Source organism: Artemia franciscana, chromosome 5 (assembly GCF_032884065.1).
Source record: "Artemia franciscana chromosome 5, ASM3288406v1, whole genome shotgun sequence".
Classification (NCBI taxonomy): domain Eukaryota; kingdom Metazoa; phylum Arthropoda; class Branchiopoda; order Anostraca; family Artemiidae; genus Artemia; species Artemia franciscana.
The window spans coordinates 24,794,501-24,818,159 of record NC_088867.1 but is presented as its reverse complement, the minus strand read 5'-3'; the positions used below and the strand labels follow the sequence as shown (position 1 = coordinate 24,818,159).

At 35.1% G+C, this 23,659-nt stretch overlaps 1 protein-coding gene across 3 annotated transcripts in view; it reads left to right on the top strand.

Moving 5' to 3' along the window:
* LOC136027148 (transcription factor RFX4-like) overlaps positions 1–23,659 on the top strand; it is a 96,194-nt gene that overhangs the window by 64,364 nt on the left and 8,171 nt on the right. For all 3 annotated transcript variants that reach the window (XM_065704128.1, XM_065704130.1, XM_065704129.1), the window contains 8 exons: positions 12,062–12,296; positions 13,761–13,910; positions 15,107–15,221; positions 16,476–16,676; positions 18,080–18,307; positions 18,867–19,010; positions 20,304–20,438; positions 21,808–21,944. In XM_065704128.1, coding sequence (XP_065560200.1) covers positions 12,062–12,296; positions 13,761–13,910; positions 15,107–15,221; positions 16,476–16,676; positions 18,080–18,307; positions 18,867–19,010; positions 20,304–20,438; positions 21,808–21,944 — 1,345 coding nt within the window. The remainder of the gene's footprint in view (positions 1–12,061; positions 12,297–13,760; positions 13,911–15,106; positions 15,222–16,475; positions 16,677–18,079; positions 18,308–18,866; positions 19,011–20,303; positions 20,439–21,807; positions 21,945–23,659) is intronic.

The window sequence follows — 23,659 nt, the reverse complement described above, 5'->3', positions numbered from 1 at the left end:
ATCGACTCAGTGGTCCTAGAATGTAGTGAGATGGCTCATTCTAACTGAAATCAAAGTTTCTAGTGCTTTTTTTAAGGAATCTTTAAGGAATCTTAAGGAATTGGAAGGTATCTTGGCCCCCTCCCACGCTCATTTTTTCCCAAAGTCACCGGATCAAAATTTTGAGATAGCGATTTTGTTCAACATAGTCGAAAAACTTAATAATCTTTCGAAAAGACTCAATCCCCTACAGTCCCCGGGAGAGGGGCTGTAAGTTACAAACTTTGACCATTGTTTACATATAGTTATGGTTATCGGGAAGTGTAAAGACATTTTCAGGAGGAGTTTTTCGTATTGAGGTGTGGGATTGGGGGAGGGGTTACGTTGAAGGATCTTTCCCTGGAGGAATGTATCACGAGGGAAGAAAATTTCCATGGAGAGGCCGCAGAATTTTCCTGCATTATTAAAAAAAAAACAATGACAAAATAAATAAAAAAAAGTTTTTCCAGCTGGAAGTAAGGAACACCATTAAAACCTAAAACGGACAGAAATTATTACGTATATAAGAGGATTCGTCTCCTCCACAATACCTCGCTCTTGACGCTGTAGTATTTTTTAGCAATTTCAACTATTTATATTATGACTTTTTGATTCAGGGTTCATTCTTAAACAATTGGGACAAAATTCAAGCGTTAGTGTAAAAAACAAGGGACTGACAAGGGGGCGAACCCCCTCATATACGTAATAAAATGTGCAAATATAGAAGTTCGTTACATGAGTTAATTCCAAAGTTACGTATATTTATTACAAATAAAAACGTTCGTAAAAAAATTTCTAGTTGCCTTTTTAAGTAGCAAAAAATTGGAAGGCAACTAGGCCTCCTCTCCGACCCTTTTTTTTATCAAAATTGGCCGATCAAAACTATGAGTAAGCCATTTAGCAAAAAAGAAAAAATATGCGAATTTCGTTTTGATTATTCATGTGCGGTAAGCCAAAATCAAAACCGGAATTCTAAAAAAAAAAACGGAATTTTGATACCAATAGTTACATCAAAAGAATTGTATTTTTATGCTGATTTTAAATATCTAAGTTTCATCAAGTTTGGTCTTACCCATCAAAAGCTACATGCCTGAGCGACGTATTGACGAGGGGGTGAAATGGTCCGATCAAAACTATGATAAAGCCATTTAGCCCTAAAAAAAATAATATTCAAATTTTGTTTTAATTATTCATATACGGTGAGCCAAAATCAAAATATGCATTAATTCAAAAACGTTCAGAAATAAAAAAAAACAAGTTTTTTCGGTCAATGTTGGTATTACCGGAACAATTTTTTGGGTTATGAAACTATTTTTAATAGATGCATTTTGACTTTTTGAACGTCTTTTCTCTCTTGCAAAACTACCGCAAACCTAACCTGACCTAACAAAAAATTGTCTCTAAAAGTCACAGAGCAATTTTCGGTCTTAAAACGTTAGCGATTTCAAATTTTTGATCAACGAAAGCGGAAATGATTGCAATTCTATAAATACAAGAATATTTGGGCCGGAATAACTCCATAACGGTGAGTTTGCGGTAATTTTGCAAGAGAGAAAAAAGTTCAAAAAGTCAAAATGCATCTATTATTAATAGTTGCATGACCCAAAAAAAATTTCCGGTAACCAACATTGACCGTTCTTTCCACCGAAAGTAAGGAACGACATTAAAACTTAAAACACATAGAAATTATTCCGTATATGAAAGGGGTTGTCCCCTCTTCAACGCCGCGCTCCTTATGCTGAAGTGTTTTATTGCTTTAAAAAGAAGAGTTGTGGGAAAGAGTTAAACTTTAGAGTAGGGAGCGGGGCGCTGAGGAGGGAACAGTTCCTTTCATATACGGAATAATTTCTGTTCATTTTAAGTTTTAGTGTCACTCCTTACTTTCGGTTGAAAAAACTTGTTTTTTTTGTTTAATTATATCTCAAAACCTTCAATCAGAAAAGTAGAGGTCGTAGGTTGAGGAAGGTAAGTTCCAGAATCAAAATGAAGCGATTTCTCTCCTCTATGTCTAGACAAATAGTCGAAATTAGATATGGGCGGTCTATATCATGTGCTCCTCCCTCTTACGTTGACTATGCTCAAGAGTGGAGGTTTCTATAGAATCATAAAGATGAGAAAACAAATCTGATATAAAAAGAAGTTCATTCGTATTTACTCCGTAAATTATACTAAGTTATAATTTATACTCAGTAAAATTTCTCAGTACCTATTTTATCAAAACTAGGACAGTAAATTTTACTATCCAAGTTTTGATCAAATGGGTACACATTATAACAGCAGAGGCATGGATTATATAATTTTAAATGAAAAATCTAGCACCCAAGCTTGTCAATGTTATGCCTTTGCAAAATGGATGACAAATAGAAACGAAATAAAATGGCATACAAACTTTCAAGGTATGTTGAGGAGGGTTACTTAAGGGTTAATTCCCGAAGCCTTTTCGGAGACCAAGAATCAAATATACCCTCTTTCAGAAATTGAACAAAAAGAAACTTTTCAACGAAAGTAAGGAGCAAAATTAAAACTTAAAGGAACAGAAATTGTTATGAGGAGGTTTTTCCCTCCCCAATACCTCACTTTTGACGCTGAAGTTTTTTAGTACTTTAAAAAAAAGCTTCTTATTGTTCTTATGAAAGGAACCCTTGTGTTTCAGTAGTTGTTTATAGGAATAGGGACAAAATTCAAATGTTGCTATAATGAAAAAGGTATTGAGTAGGGCATAAAACCCCTCATGCATTTAATAATTTCTTTTCGTTTTAGGTTTTAATGTTGCTCCTTACTTTCAGTTGGAAAAGCTTGTTTTTTATTTCATTGCTGATGGACTTTTGTTTAAATAGTGCCGGAAAATCCAGCTCCACCTCCACGAGGAAATCCCCCCTGGAAATATCTTCTGGACAATTTAATTCCTGTGAAAATATAACCTAAACAGTTACCCTTAACATTTACGTGCTTATAATTGAGCCAACAAGGAAAAAATAAGACAAATAAAAAGAATTTCGTGTAGAAATTTCGGCAAATTCCCCCAGCACAAAATTTCCCCTGAATTGTTCACCCACAGAAGCTTCCCTCCCAATGGAAAATCTCCCCATGGAAAAATCCCCCCAGTAGAAAATTCCCATTCCCACCCGTAAAATGTATGCATATTTCCTAATAACAAATACCACATGTAAACAACGGGCAAATCAAACAGTTCGTGGTAACGAACTGTAGTAAGGAGTGACCCGGCTCAATAGTAACCAAAACTCTAAAAAATGGAATTTTGAAATCAATAGCTACATCAAAAGAATCGCATTTTAATGCTGATCTTAAATATATAAGTTTCATCATGTTTAGTCTTACCCATCAAAAGTTACGAGCCGGACAAAATTTGCCTTATTTTAGAAAATAGGGGGAAACAACCACTGAAAGTTATAGAATCTTAACGAAAATCACGCCATCAGATTCAGCGTATCAGAGAACCCTATTGTAGAAGTTTCAAGCTCCTATCTACAAAAATATGGAATTTTTTATTTTTTGCCAGAAGGCAGATCACGGATGCGTGTTTATTTGTTTGTTTGTTTGTTGTTTTTTTTTCCAGATGTGATCGTATCGAACCAGTGGCCCTAGAATCTTTCGGGAGGGCTCATTCTAAAGGAAATGAAAAGTTCTTGTGCCCTTTTTAAGTGACCAAAAAATTGGAGGGCACCTAGGCCCCCTCCCACGCTAATTATTTTCCCAAAGTTACCGGATCAAAATTCTGAGATAGCCATTTTATTCAGCGTAGTCAAAAAACCTTATAACTATGTCTTTGGAGACGACTTACTCCCCCACAGTCCCCGTGGGAGGGGCCACAAGTTACAAACTTAGACCAGTGCTTACATGTTGTAATGGTTATTTGGAAGTGTACAGACGTTTTCACGGGGATTTTTAGGTTATGGGGGGGGGGGGGGGGTTGATAAGAGGGGGATATGTTGGGGGAACTATCCTTAGAGGAATTTTTCATGGGGGAAGAAAATTTCCATGAAGGGAGCGCAGGATTTTCTAGTTTATTTAAAAAAAAACAATGAAAAAATAAACATGAAAAAGTTTTTTCAACTGGAAGTAAGGAGCAGCATTAAAACTTAAAACGAACAGAAATTATTAAGCATATGATAGGCTCACCTCCTTCTAATACCTTGCACTTTACGCTAAAGTATTTTTAGTAATTTCAACTATTTATTCTACGGCTTTTGTGATTCAGGGGTCATTCTTAAGAAATTGGGACAAAGTTTAAGCTTTAGTGTAAAGAGCGAGATACTGACGGGGGGGGGACCCCTTCATATACGTAATAAAAACATGAGAATACAGAATTTCGTTACGTAAGCTAATTTGTAAGTTACGTATATCTTTTAATAATAAAAACAATCGTAAAAAATTTAAAGTTCTAGTTGCCTTTTTAATTTACCAAAAAATCAGAGGGCAACTAGGCCTCCTCCCCCGCTCCTTTTTTCTCAAAATTATTTGATGAAAATTATGAGAAAGACATTTAGCCAAAAAATATAAATATGCAAATTTCGTTTAATTATTCATCTGCGGAGAGCCAAAATCAAAGCATGCTTTGATTCAAAAACGTTCAGAAATTAAATTAAAAAAAGCAAGTTTTTTTAACGGAAAGTAAGGAGCGAGATTAAAACTTAAAACGAACAGAAATTACTTCGTATACGAAAGGGGCTGCTTCCTCATCAACGCCCCGCTCTTTACGCTAAAGTTTTTTTTACTGTTTTAAAAAGTAGAGTTAAGAGAAAGAGTCAAACTTTAGCGTAAAGAGCGGGATCCCAGAGGTATTTCATATGGAAGGAGTGGTCGTAAAAAAGTAGGAGGGGTTCATTCAATTGGAAATTGGACGTTGCCCTTTTTAAGAGTCAAGCGTGATTGGAGGGCAGCCATCCCACCCTATGCCTTTTTTCCCAAATACATCCGATCGAAATTTTGAGATATCAAGTTGTTGAAAATAGTCCAAAAGCCAAACAATAATGCCTTCAAGGTTGAAAAAAGCCCCCATAGCCCCTGGGACAGGAACTGTATGTTGTAGAAATTACCCATTGTTAGCATACAAGGTTCTTGTGGAAAGACTGGTTGCATTAGCTTCGGAGGAGGTTCATTCAATTTAAAACCGAAATTTCTAGTTAATTTTTAAGATTAAAAGTGATTGGAGGGAAAACAGCCCCCACCCTACGCCCTTTTTCCCCAAATGCTTCCAACCAAAATTTTGAGATAGCTATTTTGCTAAGAAATATTCTGAAGTTCAAATAAATATGTTTCCGAGTTCGACAACACCCCATCCCCCGAACGAAGGCTTTAAACTATTCAAGTTGCTCACTGATAACATATAAAGCTTTTATGGAAGGGATAGTCGTATAGACTTTGGAGGGGGCTCATTCTAACGTAAATCAGGAGTTCTAGTACCCTTTTTATGAGTCAAATGGGATCAGAGGGCAACCAAACTCCCCCTCGCCATGCTTTGTTGACCAAATACGTCCAATAAAATTTTCATATAGACATTTTGTTCAAAATAGTCCAAAGGAAAAATGCCTATGCCCCCAGGGTTGACAAAGCTCCAAAAGCTCCTGGGGCAAGGCTGGAAGTTATGCAGGTTGTTCACCGTTAACATGTAATATTTTTGCGGAAGGGGGTACGTATAAACTTTGAAGGAGGCTAATTTGAGCGGAACTTGAAAGTTATAATTTCCTTTTTAAGAGTCCAAAGTAATCAGAGGGTAACCAGCCCCTCCCCTGCCATTTTTCCCCAAATATATCCAATCAAAATTTTTAGATAGCCATTTTGCTCAAAATAGTCCGATGCCAAATAACTAAGCTTTCGGGGTTGAACCCCCCTCCCAGCTCCCCGGGCAAAGGCTGTAAATTATGCAAGTTGCTTATTGTTCACATATAAGATTTTTATGGCATTTAGTATTAACCAAGTGACATATAGCAATCGCAAATTCTGTCGGTCTGTCGGTCTGTCTGTCGGTCCCGGTTTTGCTACTTTAGGCACTTCCAGGTAAGCTAGGACGATGAAATTTGGCAGGCGTATCAGGGACCGGACCAGATTAAATTTGAAATAGTCGTTTTCCCGATTAGACCATCTGAGGGGGGCGGAGTGGGGGCCCCGTTAATTCGGAAATAATGGAAAAATTGAAGTATTTTTAACTTACGAACGGTTGATCAGATCTTAATTAAATTTGATGTTTGGAAGGATATCGTGTCTCAGAGCTGTTATTTTAAATCCTGACCGGATCTGGTGACACTGGGGGGGAGTTGGGAGGCGAAAACCTAAAATCTTGGAAACACTTAGAGTGGAGGGATCGGGATGAAACTTGGTGGGAAAAATAAGCACAAGTCCTAGATACATGATTGACATAACCGGAACGGATTCGCTCTCTTTGGGGTAGTTGGGGGGAGGTTGTAATTCTGAAAAATTGGAAAAAATGAGGTATATATAACTTATGAACGGGTGATCGGATCTCAATGAAATTTGATATTTAGAAGGATATCGTGTCTCAGAGCTCTTACTTTACAAAACCACCGGATCTGGTGACATTTGGGGGGAGTTGGGAGGAGGAAACCTAAAGTCTTGAAAAACACTTAGAGTGGAGGGATCGGGATGAAACTTGGTGGGAAAAATAAGCACAAGTCCTAGATACATGATTGACATAACTGGAACGAATCCACTCTCTTTGGGGTAGTTGGGGGGGGGGGGGCTAATTCTGAAAAATTAGAAAAAATGAGGTATTTTTAACTTACGAACAGGTGATCGAATGTCAATGAAATTTGATATTTAGAAGGATATCGTGTCTCAAAGCTTTTATTTTAAATCCCTACCGAATCTGGTGACGTTGGGGGGAGTTTGGCGTGGGGAAACCTAAAATCACGGAAAACGCTTAGATTGGAGGGATCGATATGAAACTTGGTGGGAAGAATAAGCAGAAGTCTTAGATACGTGATTGAAATAATTGGAGCGGAACCCCTCTATTGGGGGGGGGGGGGTAATTCTAAAAAATTAGAAAAAATGACGCATTTTTGACTTACGAAGGAGTGATTGGATCTTCATGAAACTTCATATTTACAAGGACCTCGGAACTCAGATCTCTTATTTTAAATCTTAACCGGATTCAACGTCATTGGGGGGACAGTTGGGGGGGGACCAGAAATCTTAGAAAATACTTAAAGCGGAGCGATCAGGATGAAACTGGATGGGAAGAATAAAAACCTGTCTAAGATACGTGACTGACATAACCGGACCGGATCTGCTCTCTTTGGTGGAGTTGGGGGGGGGGGATTTTGAAAATTGAGGTATTTGTAACTTACGAAAGGGTGACCAGATCTTAATACAATTTGATCTTTAGAAGGATATTCTGCTTTAAAGCTCTAATTTTAAATTCCGACCAGATCCTGTAACATTGGGGGGAGTTTGAAGGGGAAACCGGAATTCTTGGAAAACGTGAAAATTGGGGTATTTTTATCTTACGGATAGGCGATCGGATCTTAATGAAATTTGATATTTAGAAGGAATTCGTGTCTCAGAACTCTTATTTCAAATCCCGACCAGATCTTTTGACATTGGGGGGAGTTGGGGGAGGAAATCTTGGAAAACACTTGGAGTGGAGGAATCGGGATGAAGCTTGGTGGGTAGAATAAGCAAATGTCCCTGATACGTGATTGACGTAACCGTACTGGATTCGCTCTTTTTGGGGGAGTTGGGGGGAGGGGTTCATTGATTTGACGAGTTTGGTGCTTCTAGACATGCTAGGACGATTAAAATTGGTAGGCGTGTCAGGGAGCTGCACAAATTGATTTGATAAAGTCGTTTTTCCAGATTCAACCATCTTGGGGGCTAAAGGGAGAGGAAAAATTAGAAAAAATTTGGTATTTATAACTTACGAGTGGGCAATCGGATCTTAATGAATTTTGATATTTAGAAGGACATCGTGACTCAAAGCTCATATTTTAAATCTTGACTGGCATTAAGCCTCTGATTTTCCTTTTAAATCAATCTATTGATTCTTAGAATTTTGTTAGAGCTCATACCATATGAGCTCTTGGCTCTTGGCTCTTCTTACCTCGTCACAAGTGCCATATGAGCTTTTAGCTCTTGTTTTGAAAGGGAGAGGACGTCTAAGGACTGGAAGAGGCTCATTTGATTGGAAATCGAAAGTTTTATTGCCCTTTTTAAGATCCAAAAAGGATCTCAAGGCTGCGTGCCCCCCCACGCTGTTTCCCCCAAATGCATAAGATCAAAATTTTGTGATAGCTATTTTGTTCAAGACACATCAAAAATCAAATAACTATGCCTCAAAATTTGACACTCCCCAGCCTCTGGGCAAAGGGGTTTATATCCCTTTATGCAAGTTGCCCATTATTAACATAGTTCTATGATAATTTTTATTGTAGAGAGAGTGTGTTCGATCCTGTGTCTCCAGAAAAGCTAAAGTTATTAAGGTGAAACTTTAAAGAAATGTTGAGGGGGATTGGATGTTTGAGGTATGCTTGAGGGGGGACATCAAAAGTGGTTTGAGGGCTTCCAACCCCCTACCATAGCCTTCTTGGTTTCCCTTCCCTCCTTAAATATTTGACCAAATTTTGAAACACAAATCTTCAAAAAGTGTGGGTTGCCAAAAGGACGTATCATCAATATCTAAGGAACGGTTGAGGGTGTTAATTTGAAATTTTTAGGGGATGTATAGGAGGATGTTGAAGAGCTATCAGAAGGAACCCCCCCTCGCTTCTTTGCGCTTGCCCTTACTGAAAAGGAATTATATTGCAAATAGTTCTTTTTGTACTTACAACATTGAAAATAGAAATAAGGATTACAGCCTTGAATTTCTGAACTTTCAGTAATTAATATAAATATATATCACATATACAGTCTTATTTAACTTTTGCTTTCTAGGGACTCTTCATGATACATATATTTTTCAACAAAATGCAGATGACGCAGTAGTTTTTAGACTTATACAGTTAGAGAAGGGGGCAGTAAGCAAATTCTGGTTTGCAGTGATTTTGTTTGTTTTAAAATTGATTTCAATATTCAATTTAAGTTTACTAGTTTTAGGATTTATTTATTCATTTGTATTATTACCTTGTGTAACTTTGTTTTCTATGAATAATTATTTGATTTCTGCTCGTTTTGGGATTCTAGATGCTGGTTGGGGGGGGGGATCCGAAGTGAACCTCTATGCCTATATGCACACATGCAAGTTGTCAATTATTGTAAATTATTTAAGCCGTAGTTATAAAATGCATAATTTTTAATGTTAGAATATTTGTTACCTTTGATTAATGTAGTTGCTGCTTTTGTTTCCGAAGTTAAATGGTTGTCATGTCATTTAACAGCTCTATTCAGCAGCTGTCAAAGTCAGTTAAACAAAAATATATGGATCAATATACAGATCGCTTGATCAAGTGGATACACACCTGACTTAAAAAAAAGAATTGCCAGAAAGATGGGCAAAAGTCGCGGATAGCTAGTGACAATACTTTTAATAACTTACCTGTTACTTAAGTCTAAGAAACAAAGAAATCCCTGAGAAAATTAAAAGATTAATTGTAGGTCTTATAAAAATGGACCAATCGTCGATTTTATGGATAAGTAGTACCTGTACACAAAAATACGACCTAATCAAGTCAAACAAGTATGGCGTTTGACTTAGGGTAGGCAGGTAATTCAAAATTAGCTAGTACCTTTCTTGTTACAAAACACCAACTAGCAAACTTTACTTCTGCCCTTATGAAATTTATCAGTTCACCCCTCACTCTGGAAAACTTCTATGGGCGTTCCCTGTGTATCATAGAAAACAAGCAAACGCAAATTCTTCTTTATTCATTTTTCTAACAGTTCCTTTGTGTTCCCGTGTGTTTAAATTAATAAGCCTATTTCATCTAAAACCTTCTTGATGTTCTGTGACCGAATTTTCACATTAATTTTAAGACAAATAGAAATGGTGTTTTACATACTTACTAACAACCTTGGACTTTTCCAATGGATTTTCTGGTCAAGTTTTGTAACTACACAAAATTACCTGAAAAAAACGAGCGAAAATTAGCTGTAAAAACAGTATCCTCAGATGAATAAATTGAAACTTAGGATGAAGAGGGATATTGTAACTTAAAACAAACTAGAATTATTGCTTCTAAGACTAATAAGCTGAATGACTGACCCCTTATATTTGCAGGATTATGCAAAACTAGTGCTTCTGAAATTACGAAACCTTTGTGAAAAATAAAAAATTTTGAAGTAGAGTGGATAAACTCATGTTAATTGCAATCAAAAGAAATTACAAAGAAACACGGCAATAAGTTGAAAGTCAAAGCACCCAATAGAAATTGATCCTCCCCCACGGAAGGCTAAATTTGAAATCATTAGGCCATGAATAAATTATTCCAAATTTTACTAATTTCTTCCGTATCTTCCACCTTGGACAAAAAACCGGATTCTGGTGAGAAAATTTTCAGTTCCTGATATAACTTTAAAGTTGGATATTCTACACAGAAGACTCTCTAGTACAGCTTATAAGCACCTATCCCCTCACTACCGTCTTATCCGTTTCTTTCGTTGATTTTGTGTGTGTATTTGTTTTTCTCTTTGTATTTTTTATATTATATTCTTACTCCACCATATTTACTTTATGTATCGTGTGGGTGAAAAATAAAATAAATAAATAAATAAAAGAACTTCAAAAATAAAGCATCAATTTGCCAAATTGCAAACCAATTAACTTCACTCAAATACATTTTTTAGGGGGGAGGGCAATCCAAATTAACGTCTACGTGAATTATGTAGAAAATAAATACAAAATACAATAAATGATCCACAAGATTTCAAGGGAGGGCAATAATTGATTAATGCATAATCTTCCTTTTCAAAAAAAGGGGGAGTATTTATGAATACAAAAAATAATATAACTTCGAGCCCCTCTAGTCTCAAATCATGGACCGCACGAAATTGGATCGTATGTTTCCCCCTTTTTCTAGTCAAATACAAAAGCTAAATATTCCAAACCTGGATAAACTGGTGATCTTCGATAGACAGTATCCTCAGATGAATAAATTGAAACAACTATCCAAAGTAAATTAGGCATACAAAAAAACAACAACATAAAAACGTGAAAATTCAATTCTATAAGTCTTTTACATTTCACATCTGGAGTTTCAAGCTTCAACCAAATTCAGGTCTTTTCGACTTCCAAGATTGTGTCTATAGCTTACCGATATCTTACTGATCATGTTTTGAGAATACTCCTGCTATTAAACACTTGTTTTAACTGATACTCGTGTCAGCCATTTGCAAAGGAATTTATTCTGGGTCAACATTTGTAAAGGGGAGGAGGTAGAATAAACAAAAAACACTTGTTAATTAGCTTAGAAAAAGAGAGAACAAAGATGAAATAGTAAACATAAAGTTGGATAGAGGTGGCAAAGGCACCCTGTCTATATCATTGATCGGAGGATGTACACGGTAATTTTTTCTGGGGAATGCGACATTTTGGGGTGACCCAACTCTGATGACGATAAAAAAAAATAGCAAATAGACATATTCATCCCTGTAAATGTTACATTACGGTTGGGATAAGATAGCTTAAAAAATGGGTGAGACGAACCCTGAGAAGTTTATATTCACACTTATTAACTTTTTTATAAGGAGATTAAGCTAAAGTTTGCTTGGGGTAGATAGGTACTTTCCTTTTATAAAAAAATATACTAAGAATTTTCAGCATCTTATCTCTAGTTTTTTAACCAACACATGGAAAAGAACAAAAAAGCTCCATACAATACGTGCCTGCGTTCCTGCGTTCGTCCTCAATATAGAACTGTTATTTCCCATACCAATAATTTTTCCAGAAATTTTTCTCTACGGAAACTGATCCTTTTTGTGAAATTAAATAGGGACAACGGCAAGTGTTACCAAAGTGTTAATTACATGTACTTACTAGTAAAACCACCTGAGAGATAAATTTTGAGGATTGTTGACACAGTGTGGATACATACTTTATTGAGAGAAATCTAACGAGGATATAATTTTATTTCAGCAACGTTGATATCAAGAAAGAACATCGCGCCGGTTCTGTTTACTACACTCCTTATACCACAGGGATCCATAGAGCTGGTATGAGGTGTCATTCACGTCTTCCAGATTTTCCCAGCTTGAGAGATCTTTGTCTGCCTGCTGGTGCTCCAGAAGAAAGAGTTTCAACCTTCACATTAATGTATAGAGCTCATTGTCAGCGTCTCTTGGATACCATTATTCGTGCTAGTTTTGATGAGGCATGTGTATTCTTTTGTCTCCCAGTACATATTGTGTGAAACCGGTCTGATTATTCAAGATGATAGAAAAAAAGATTTTTTTTTGTTTACCTTAGCTATAAATTTCCGGGGAATAATTTCAGGAATATGCTCTCTTAATCCAACTTCATCGTCAGCTCGTAAATTCCCCCCCCCTCCCAGAAAAATGGTCTGCCCGTTGTTACTCCAGAAAAATAATGTCAAACTTTTCTTTCCTGGCTGCCGGGATATTTCACAACTTGTAGAATCCTGATGGTGAGGTAATTCAGTTCGTATTGAAATTACTGCTTCACTATACTTCAAAAACGTAAAAATACAAAGCTAAGGCGAGCTTCAGTATCGTTATTATCTTTCTTTTTTCTTTCTCTTAAATTTGATGTCGAAAGTGCTATGACTGAAGTTTGTAAATTAAAAATTCAAGGAGGCTCCTTTTTAATTTCTAGAAATGAATTAGGTACTCTTCTTGGACTCAACTAAAATTTGTAATGGAATTTTTTGAGCTTAGTCGTAATCCAAGATTTTTTTTATCACGTAGAACATCGTTTTTTTAATTAGCAAAATTTCCCCTTATCTTTTTTTAACTTTTTGTTGCTTGTCGAATGATAAGGATTTTAGGTTTCTAATAAATTTTCTCGCCAAGTCTTTCTGGGAAGACTAAAAATGAGAAGAATTTAGTTATTTAAGTGGTGATATTTTGGTTCTCAAACATAAAATTTTTGTTTTTTCCCTTATATTTATCAATTGTTTTTTGTTTAGTTCCGTACTCACTAAATTAATCTTACTGTTTACTCGAACTTAAACTTAAAGTCAAGGCTGGAAATTTTTTCTGTTTTATACTTAGGTACAAACTTTTTAACACTTTTCGGTAAATAATGGGCCCAAGGCTTCACCCTAACGTTCTTGCTATATCCAAATTGGGTTTTATTAGCTATTTTTGCATCTTAGTTTTCACAAATATTTATATATATTTTTTTCTGATTATAACCAGGAAACAGAAAATGAGAGCCTGATTTTTTCACAATCACTCCAAGTTTCTTTCACTTTCTTTTAATTTAGGTCTAAGTTTTTTCTTGTAGATTTTCAGACAAGAAAAACCATGCGGTATATATTAAGCACACAACTTACTCAGATTGTCATGGATAATTTTACGTTAATTTTCGTTCCATTATTATAAACAACAGCACAAATTTGTATCTTATTATTTATATGTTAAGTAGTATACCTAAAAATAGAAGAGGTAAAACCGAAAGAGTAGAAGACCATTCCTGGAGAAAAGGGTGATACTGCAGTCATTAGAGGACTTTAGTTCTGCTACTTTAATTTCAGAAAAGCTTGTTTTTCCCACAGTATGGGGGTTCCGCGACTGACGCGGATTATCTGCGAGTCATCCCTAAATATTGATGACAAAAAAAGTAAGAACTTAATAACATGATTAATAATTTTTAGGTTCAAACATGTCTCATTCATTTTTGGAGAGGGATACCACATCATCTGGTTGGAATTCTCAATAGCAACGTTGTAATCAATCTAGTCGGAACTTGTGATGCGATACTGTATAAATCGGTTTGTTCTGTTCTCCTTCCATCTATTCTGAGGGTAAGTTTTTATTTAAACTAAAGAATTCAATATTTTATTCCTTTCTGTCACTGAACAGGAAGCGATTAACAAGCCCCCAAAAGAAACAATGAACATGTGGACATTTATGTAAGAATGAGTACATTTGCAATTTGAACAAATAATGCGCAGCGTCACATTTTCAACTCAACACGCACTTGAGAGTTATTATAAGTTTAAGAGGACCTTAAGATAAGGGTACCTATTAGTGCAGTAATCTTAATAAGGGAAGCTTACCTTTATGAGGTCATGCTTTCTCACAATTCTTCCTTATCGATCAAGAGACTTTCTTCATCAAACTGACGATAAATATCAAGCATTCAAAACCGTACCCTAAATTGTTTCGGTTTAATAACTTCTTAAAGAATGGTGGCTATACATTAGGTTTTTCATTTTTTAAGAATATATATTAGGCTACACAAAATCAAGAAAAAATAAATACATACTCTATTGGAGGATGAGACAGACATTTAAGTAATATTTGAGATATTACTCGACTTACTAAGTCGAGTTTTCAAAGAAAAAGTGGCCTTTCATAACTCTGGTGTATTCTAAATGACTGTTTGACCTAAAGCAGCGAATAAAATAAAGAAAAAAGAACTGATTACACTGAATTACTAATGAGGTATCTTGAAAGGGAGTGATCAGAAAAGAAGATTAAAAACAATAAACAATGGCATGGCTTATTGAAGTTTAGGCCTCTTGACATCTGACTTCATACAAAATACATACAAACTTCATACAAATTCATACAAACTTCATACAAATACATATTCTTTTTTAACAAGATTTGGATCTGTTCTGAAAGAAAAATCCTCCCATCAACACCACTGCTTCTTAGTGCTAGGATATATATTAACAAATAGAAGTTAACTGAAATAGCCTAAGATATATATGCATTTATGTTAAGTACAATCATGAAATGGTTTTATTGTCACAATTTTGTTCAAGGAATTCAACCTTAAAATGAAAAGGTCATCAATCTTTTTGATAAAAACTCATGAAAACATAAAAAAAAAGCAATCCTTATGCCCTGTTTATGGGTAGTAGCTCTCATTAGATCAATTATGGAATTTATTGTTCGTGGTGTATCTAGATAAAGGCTACTGCTTATTTGGCCCTCTTTCTGGAACCAGAATTTCCTTGAATAGTCTGAAGTTACAATTCCCACATTTCAGGCATTACCGGAAGGGCTGGTGGTGGCAATACGAAATTTTGCTTTTACCTTGTCATCCTGGATCCGTGCAGCCACAGAAAATTTACCAGTTACTCTACAAGAGTTGAAAATAGACTGTAAGTACGCTTATCAAAGCTTCATAGTATTCTGGTTCAAAAAAACTCTGGTTTTTATGAATTTTGGTCGTGTTTCGGTTATCAGAGTTGTTATGCATATAGTAGCTTCAAACACACAAAGCAAGTGTTTTTACGTCGTTTATGGCGCATACAGGTCTTCGCGGGAAAGTTAATTTTAATCTCTAGCAGCTCCCAAAAAGGCTTCACTAGTGTGCACATATTCCAACTTAAGTTTTCATATATTATCTGAAACGCTTGTTTAAATGGAAGAAAAATACTTTTAGTTCAAACTTTGACAATTGCAATATCTCGAGATGTTTTAGGCGGTAGAAAAATCAGTCAAGTCTCATTTGTAACGGCAGAGCCCTTAGCATAGATTATTTGTTTACACAGAAACCGTCAAATTCATCAGTGTCTAGTAAGTAGATCTAATAATCTTCAAAAACACTTGCGAATCCTTAGTTTTATTTTTTTATTATTATTAATTTTTTTTTGGTTGAGGATTATGTCTTTTTATGCGGCAAAATTTTTAAAGGTTTTGTTTGCAATGTTTTGGAGAAACATTTTAAAATTTGTGTCGAAAAATTCTTTTAACGCATCAATTTACTGATTTATTTATTTTCATAGCATTTTATATTACAAATCACTGGTTCAATACAATCATCTAAGCATATCGAGTAGTATTACTATTGAGAAGTGTTTAAATTTCATAGATTTCAAGCTATGATCTGTCACAGAACTATTGCGTATTCATAAAGAAATGGCATTAAATTCTGGGTCGAAATTTACAAGAATTGTTGCTTGTGTTTGTTGAGAAACATGCTTGTTCCTTTTTTAAACATGTAATTTCAAGCCAAATCATGTTGAAATGTAAATAAAGAGAACGAAAAACACGAAGTCCGAAAGCATCACGTTAAATTAATAACCGGATTAGAAACTAGATTTATCTTGTTTTTTTCTCCCGAGAGTAGAAGCCTTTTAGCTGAACAAATAAACAAATAACATTGAATGTTCACTTTGTTATTTACAACCCCGTTTGGCCACTTTAAGCTGTATCTAAGCCAATTTAAATTGTACAAGAGAAAACGTTCAGTTAGGACACTCTAAGTTTGTTGAATTATTTCGATTTGAGGCTCTTTCCTTGTACCATGATAATTTTATTGCGACAATTTACGTCAATTTTTGGTAATAAAAGGTGTTTCGGGTGCTACGCTGAAAATTGTCTATATCTAAAACTAAAGCATTCATTTTCAGTAGCAAAGCAGTTTAGTCATCTCCTGAAACGTCAAACAATGATCCATCAATTATCACAAGCAATTCGTTTCACCTTACACGCGAATGAAGTTGTTCTTCAACTTGCTTATGACTGGAGAAAACTTGATATGGCTTCTTTAAGTAGACAAAGTCTTCAGGCCTTCTCACCCTCGCAGGCTCAAATCGATTTCCTTGCTAACCGTAAGCATTTTTGTGACAATTTTATCTTTCAAACACATTAACGTTATTCTATTATGTACACCAAGCAAAAATAATGTTTTTGAGCTAGCAAATTCTTATTATCATATCGTTAAGAAAGCAATATGGCTTCCTATTACAGTTCTGCATACCAATGAATTTATGTACTAATAATCTTATATTAGAACTATTCTGCAACTATTTTCAATAATTGAAAGAGAGACCCAGGTAGTGCGTAGAATTTTTGTAAAGATTCTTTGTAATGGCAAAAAAATTTACCAAAAAGAAAATTAAAGTAATTTATCGAGTACACCCATTTAAGCAACACGGGGAAATATTGGAGTTTGTCTTTAAAACGTAACATGATATGTGTCAAATTAGTATAACCAAACTTTCAGTTAAGGGAAGTAACGTTTTCGAAGTATTTGAAGCATCACTCATACTGCACCTAAGCTTATAATCAGATCTCATACAAGCAATAATTCATATTGCACACAAAGAAGTGGCTTTCAGAAACTGAAAAAGGGTTAGAGAACGAAAAAATCGCACATCAATTATTGTATGGCAGATACCATATTGTCTGCTCTACCATCTCTCAAGAAATATCTCTTAAATAATATATTAAGGAAATTGTTGAACTGGAAGGTATTATTGCATATTATGCGCATGTGGGAGAAATCCTCTAGGACTTATATTTACGGATTTTTTTATAGGTTCAATACATTTTAAGGAACAATTAAAAGAATCCAAAAATTAGAGATATCGGGAAATTGATTGCGCATAACATAAATCATCTGTGAGTAATATTACAAATAATAATAATGTAAATAAATATAAGAGAATGAAAACTTATATGGGAGAAACTAAAATATAGGCTTCAAATTTAACAGTAAAGAAGTTTTCCAACTTTTTTCTTCCTAGGTATTTCACCTGTTGAAAGTAGCGCGTCAATTTGAACGACTGTCACATTACGAAAAAGCTCTAAAAATAAAAAAGTTGAAGCAATGAAGCTAAAAGTTTAAAATTCGCCACTCGAAGCCGTTAGCATTAAAAAGTTTCCAGATTTCAGTATAATTGTGAAAACTTCCCAAGAAGAGGGGTGACCTAAATTAATTTTATATGTTAACATTAAAGTAAAGACCAAACCAGAGGTCCGAACCGTATTGCCTTACAACCGAACATCGTGTTTTATCATTTCCTCACGCTATTTCCAGTTTTGGCTTAATTGGATTTTTGAAAATCCTTCACTTGGAGTATGAACAAATAGACCGAAAATACCAAAACATAAAGTCAACCTGGTTTAGGTAAAGCCTCTAAGTCCAATAACTAATACCCCCACTCAGTTTCTTAACATCCCAGATAGGCTCAAGTTACTCAATATGATTAAATATTCAGCTTACTTTCAGTTTGTAATGAGTTCCACACGCTACTTCGTGACCACACATCAGTGGAAAGTTTTGCTGAGTGGCTTGAAACCGTTGTGGACCGTTGTGTTATCCAGCCAGCCACTGCAATTCAGTCGTACAATCGTGGCACACCAATGCGAAAATCATCAAGACGGTTTTTACGTGGATGGTCTGCACTTTTGTCACGAATTTCTCGAGAAATGTCTGTTATCTCTCCTCAGAGCTTTCGTAAGTTTATATCTATTAGCTTTAGACTACATAGTAATATTAATAGCCATCAATAAATAATTTGATTCGTATCATGCCATTCAACTGTCCGAAAGTAAAATAAGATGCATTTGCTTTTAGATATTCTGAAAACTCTAACTGAAGGCTATGTCTATACACAGCAATTTTCTGTATTGATTAAGTTTAATCTAGAATTGGACAATAGCTGATTCCGGAAGCTAATTTTAGTAATGTTCAGTTCAATATCCTATCAATATGCCCAATTTTCGTCTTCACAAGCAAAACGGACTTATAAGATACATAATTTACCCATTTTACTTTTAATTAGTGATCGGATTGTGACAGGTAATACCCAAACCAGTATATCTGCCTTAATATTCTGATTATATGGGAAATTCAAAAACACGGTAAAAATTATTTTATTCACTGGTATAAATCTTTAATAAAAATTGAAATATGACTAGCTACCAATGGGTGATGCTGGGTTTTGAAATGTAGAATATAGATGTTGATTAAATCTGATTTTGAAGAACATTTCTAAAGTCTTTGTCTTTTGCAGCAAGCTACCACATATTACATTTATTTGCGAGTGATTACATATGCTATTTAATTGGATATATAGACTTGGATGACAGGGCTAGAAGACTCCTTCACAACATAGCTTTGGATCTTCCGCCTGAATATGTAGAAGACGATTTTGAAGGTAAAACTTTTTTTCATACTCAATATTTTGACAGTAGTCAATAGTGCTCACTGACATTTTACAAGGAAATGAGGGGTAGGCTTAAATCTATAATGATTTCTTCTTCCATCGAAATAGGTGGTGGACAAGGATCAGAAAAGTTTTTGTTTTTGCAAGAAAGTGTGACAAGGTTTCTGAGTGCTGAAAAATGCTGATTCACACAGAAACGTATGGATGATTCTGGAATTTTTTCTTCGTTTTTTTTTTTTTTTTTTAATTCATATTGCTTCCCTGAGATTAAGTGCTTGAATTTAGGCATAGTAAAAATAAGAGGCGTTTTTTGGAACTATGCAATTGAGGCTTGTCCAGATTGTTATCAGATATAAATAGTTCGAGTTTTCGAAACAGACACTTCGAGTCCCATTTCAAACCAAGTATGCCATTATACAGTAATATATTCCAAATTCATAACACTCACTAAACTTAAAGTTAACAAATTAAAAATTATTAGTATAAGTTAATTTGCATAAATTTGGAGAGGGGCATTTGAGCACGCAAATAGTCACATTTCCCGGAAAAAACTCGACCATTTAATTCAACATATAAGATAACCTAGAAGTGGAAGGCTCAAGGTTCTATCTACATAAGCCTGAATTTTTTGAGAAGAACGTAGCGATACGCTTCCTTCTTTCAGAGGCAGTTGTATCAAACCAATGGTTTTAAAATGTTGGGAGATAGACCTGTCCAATTAGAAATTTTTATTTAATGAATTATCCAGTTTAGAGTGAGTTTAATTACCGGTGTTAATATTTTAATTTCTGTGTTTATAGTCTAAAGTTTTGATGACCTTTTTGTTCCTCGACAGATTTGGATGTGCGTAAGTAAAAACTGCTAAAATCAACCCATAAAACAACAAGACGGAATTCAACTCTTAGCAATGAACTAATTCTGATAAATGTGAATGAAAACTGCTCAAAACTAAACGACAGCTAAAATAGGTGGCTGCCTTCACCAACTCTCCCCTAAATCCGTAATTGACATGTAACACTCTCTTTAATTTATGCGAAAGAACTTATTATTATCAAGTAATTATTAACTGATTTTGTGGCAAATTCAACCAGTGAATAAGTTTTTGAAAGCTAAGCCTTTCAATTTCCGATAGGAATAGTAGAAGAAAATTTCGTTAGTGTTATTAAAATGGATAAAAATGTATAAGGCTGAATCTTTAAAGCATTAATAACCAGATAAATAAAATGCTACGTTTTTATCGAAACCATGGAATATTATAGTTACCTATTAATTATACCCTTTCAGTTCTTTTGTTTCGGATTGGTTCTGATGTTCAAGAGACAGTCTCGTCAGTAGACGCAGAAGCGTCACCACGATCAACTTTCGAACCCTTTTTGGCTCCATGCAACACTCAAACAGGAGCATCTAGTAACTGTGAAAGTGAGTTTCAAAGCTTATTAAAAATTCACTCAACCTAATGCATTTGTAACAGAAGTGTTATATGTGAACATAATAACTTACGGAATTTTATGCGGGGCTCCCACGGCGTCATTAATGTTAATAAAGCTGTTCACAAAGTTAATAAACCGTTTTCCTCACATAACTTTGTTAACCTTATTTCTGTCAGAAAAAAGTTTCTGACATTAAATTTTTCAAGAAAGTCGGCAAAGTTCAGCCAATCACAGAAGACTTGTGGTAAATTTCAAATAAACCATATACAAATTAGTGTCTACACACATAATAGTGTATACTTGTTTCAATATTTTGCTTGGTAAAAGGAAAATGGTTAGACGAAAAGTATTTCCATCTATTATAAAAAGAAAAATTATTGAAAAGATGATTTTTCAGCTTCACCTCTAATTGTTTCCGTTATTTCATATGAAAAATTGTTGTAAAGTTGAAAAGGTGAAATCCTTATGGGAGTGGGACAAACCTTTTTGGTTCGCAATGTCATGAAAAATTTAATTTACCGTTTTGAGGCCGTGAGAGCCCCGCTTTAGCTGCCTTTGCCTGAAACTTGAAGATACAATCCTGCGGCCAAAATGGATTTTATCGACTAGTTTTACGTATATAGCAAGCTTTCTCTTCTCAGGTATTTTAAGAATGTATCAAAGCATACCAGAAAAAAATAAATTCGAATTTTTGGCAAAAGGAAACGCTTCAAAACCGAATATAAGGTTTCAGCCAATCGAAAAAGCCACTATATTGAGGATACAAGGTACTGAGTAGATATTTTAAATAGGTAAAGAAGTCTCATTAATGGGGATAAACCCGCTACAAAAAATATTAGACATAGGTACTTAACACAACTTCTGTCACTCTCATTCTCGTTCACCTTCTTATTTAGTAAGAATCTACTAAACAGTCTATACAGATTTTCTGACAATTAACCATTCGAGCACATTTTATTGTTAGATGGGGTTGTCGGAAAATAGAACATACAGAAAATCAGGACACTGACATTGACTTAGGGGTGCTCTGTCTAAACAGAATTAAATTTATATCCTCTGCAACTTGAATACTTATCAATTTCATAAATATGCAAAGCCACCACTAAAAGAGCTTAAATTTTAAACTGTGTTGTGTTAGCCTCTAACATGTGAAACTTCCATGACCATAATTCTGTGTGCTATGGATCGTACGTGAAACAAGGTCCGAGTAAATGTGTCATTTTTCTGTATATGTGATTTTTTTTTTCACTAAAACTTTAAACCTAATTTGATATTAAGTAGTATGGCGAAAATAAGCTAATTTGACGCGCATACTCCTTTCTCGCTTGTATTTCATTTTGTTTTCTACTGTTTTTCAGCTGAAGAATGCAATGTAAATCCTATGTCTTGTTATGCTACCTCAGAGAACAGTTCTGTCTTTTTGAGCTATGAGTACGAAACCAAAGCTTTTAAAGATGGCAGTGTTAGAAACTACTCTTATCCGGCTATAGCACAGGTAAGCAGGCCCTTTCCTTTGCTAATATTTTTCTCCCGAATTTTAAGCTTAAGGAGTTAGCCAGCTGTGTGTATACAATACGCGTTTTCCCACTTCTTTTTTTTCAGAAATAAGCAATGGTAATCTATTATCTTCATTTTTAAAACATGAGTTTGGAAAATCAATGATCGCAATAAATTTTCTTATCGTCAAAGTTTCAATTTCAAACCAGTTCCAAAATGCTAATTCCCTGATTTATTTCAGTGTGTAGTAATGATTAATTAAAAACTGTTTTGTTCCTCACCTCTTAGTCTAGGAGCTGTTGCCGTGTACATTCTGTTTTTTAACTTTTGCAAAACTAGTAATTGTGCTTCTCAAATTCTGGGGAAGTTTGATAAAATTTATTGATTTAAGATTTTGTGCTTTCTTTATATTTTTCAGCATCGAATATCTTCTCGTTTCCACAATAGCCATCTCGCATTTTTGGCATAATGGGGATTCACACCTCCCTATTCGGGAAAGGTGTTCCCCAGGATTTCCAATTCCTGCTATGGCTTCTGTAACCAATCTCGTTTTGGACCTTTTTAGTCATAGATAATGTTTAGTCAGGGTGTGGTTGAACTTCGGGAATTATTCCTTAGTTTCTTTACACCCCACTTTCCTATGCCAATTTTGTTCCCCTCTCTCATTGCTCCAACCCTTCTCTGTCACCTTCCAACAACTCTAAGAAATTGGGGTGAAAGGTTCTTGACCGTAACATCTCAGTGATGTCCCAGCTTTAGCTACTTCATCTGCCATCTAATTACTCTTTATTCCAGAGTACCCTGGTTCCACATCTGGGTAATTTGTTTTCCTTTATATGTCAAGCTACTCAGGGCTTCGTAACATTCCAATTCTCTATTTCTTCAGCTCTTTAAATTCTGAAAAGCCTTTAAGCATACTTGATTGTCAGTTAAAATACATAAATCTGTTTCAAAGATAAGCTCAATGGGTGCCGTAGCAGTTCCATGATATGCTTATGTAATCATTAGGCATCTAGCCTTTGTACCTTTATTAAGGGGGCTATGTGGCTCATAATTCGAGTTGAATTAACCCAAACCACTATTTCATATGACAAAATTGGTCTAATCACCGTCTTATACATGATCTTTTTAGGAGTCAATCCCTAGTTCTCTCCCGCTAGTCGTTGACACTGAATTAGGGGAGCTGTGGCTTTCCGTGCCTTTTCATGACAATGAGCTTTCTAGCTCAGTTAGTGATCATTTTTGACTTCTATGTATCTCACCTGCTTTTCCAGGGATAATGGGTGATCAAATATTTTTAGAGCAAGGGGAGCTTGCTGTGCAGAGTGCAGTTTCTGATTTTGTGATCATATTTGGATTTTGTCCAGCATGTGCTGTCCCAATTCAAACAGTGTCCTTACCCATTTTCTTCTCAGCGAGGACACTAGATCATCCGCATTTGTCTGAATATATCTGGATTCGTGTTTTAATAAATTCAGCAGGCTCTCCATGACTAGGTTCCACATATATGGAAAGATTACATATCCTCTCTTTCTGAATAGGTATCCTTTCCTGAATAGTCTTCGATTTTGTTTTTATTCCATTTAGATCAACGACTATCTGTTGATTTCTGAGCAAATGAGAACTCCATTTCTGAATAGATACTCCCTCTATGGCCATTTCTGTGGATTCAAAAGTAGCATTATTAAATGTTCCTTCTATGTCAAGGAATAT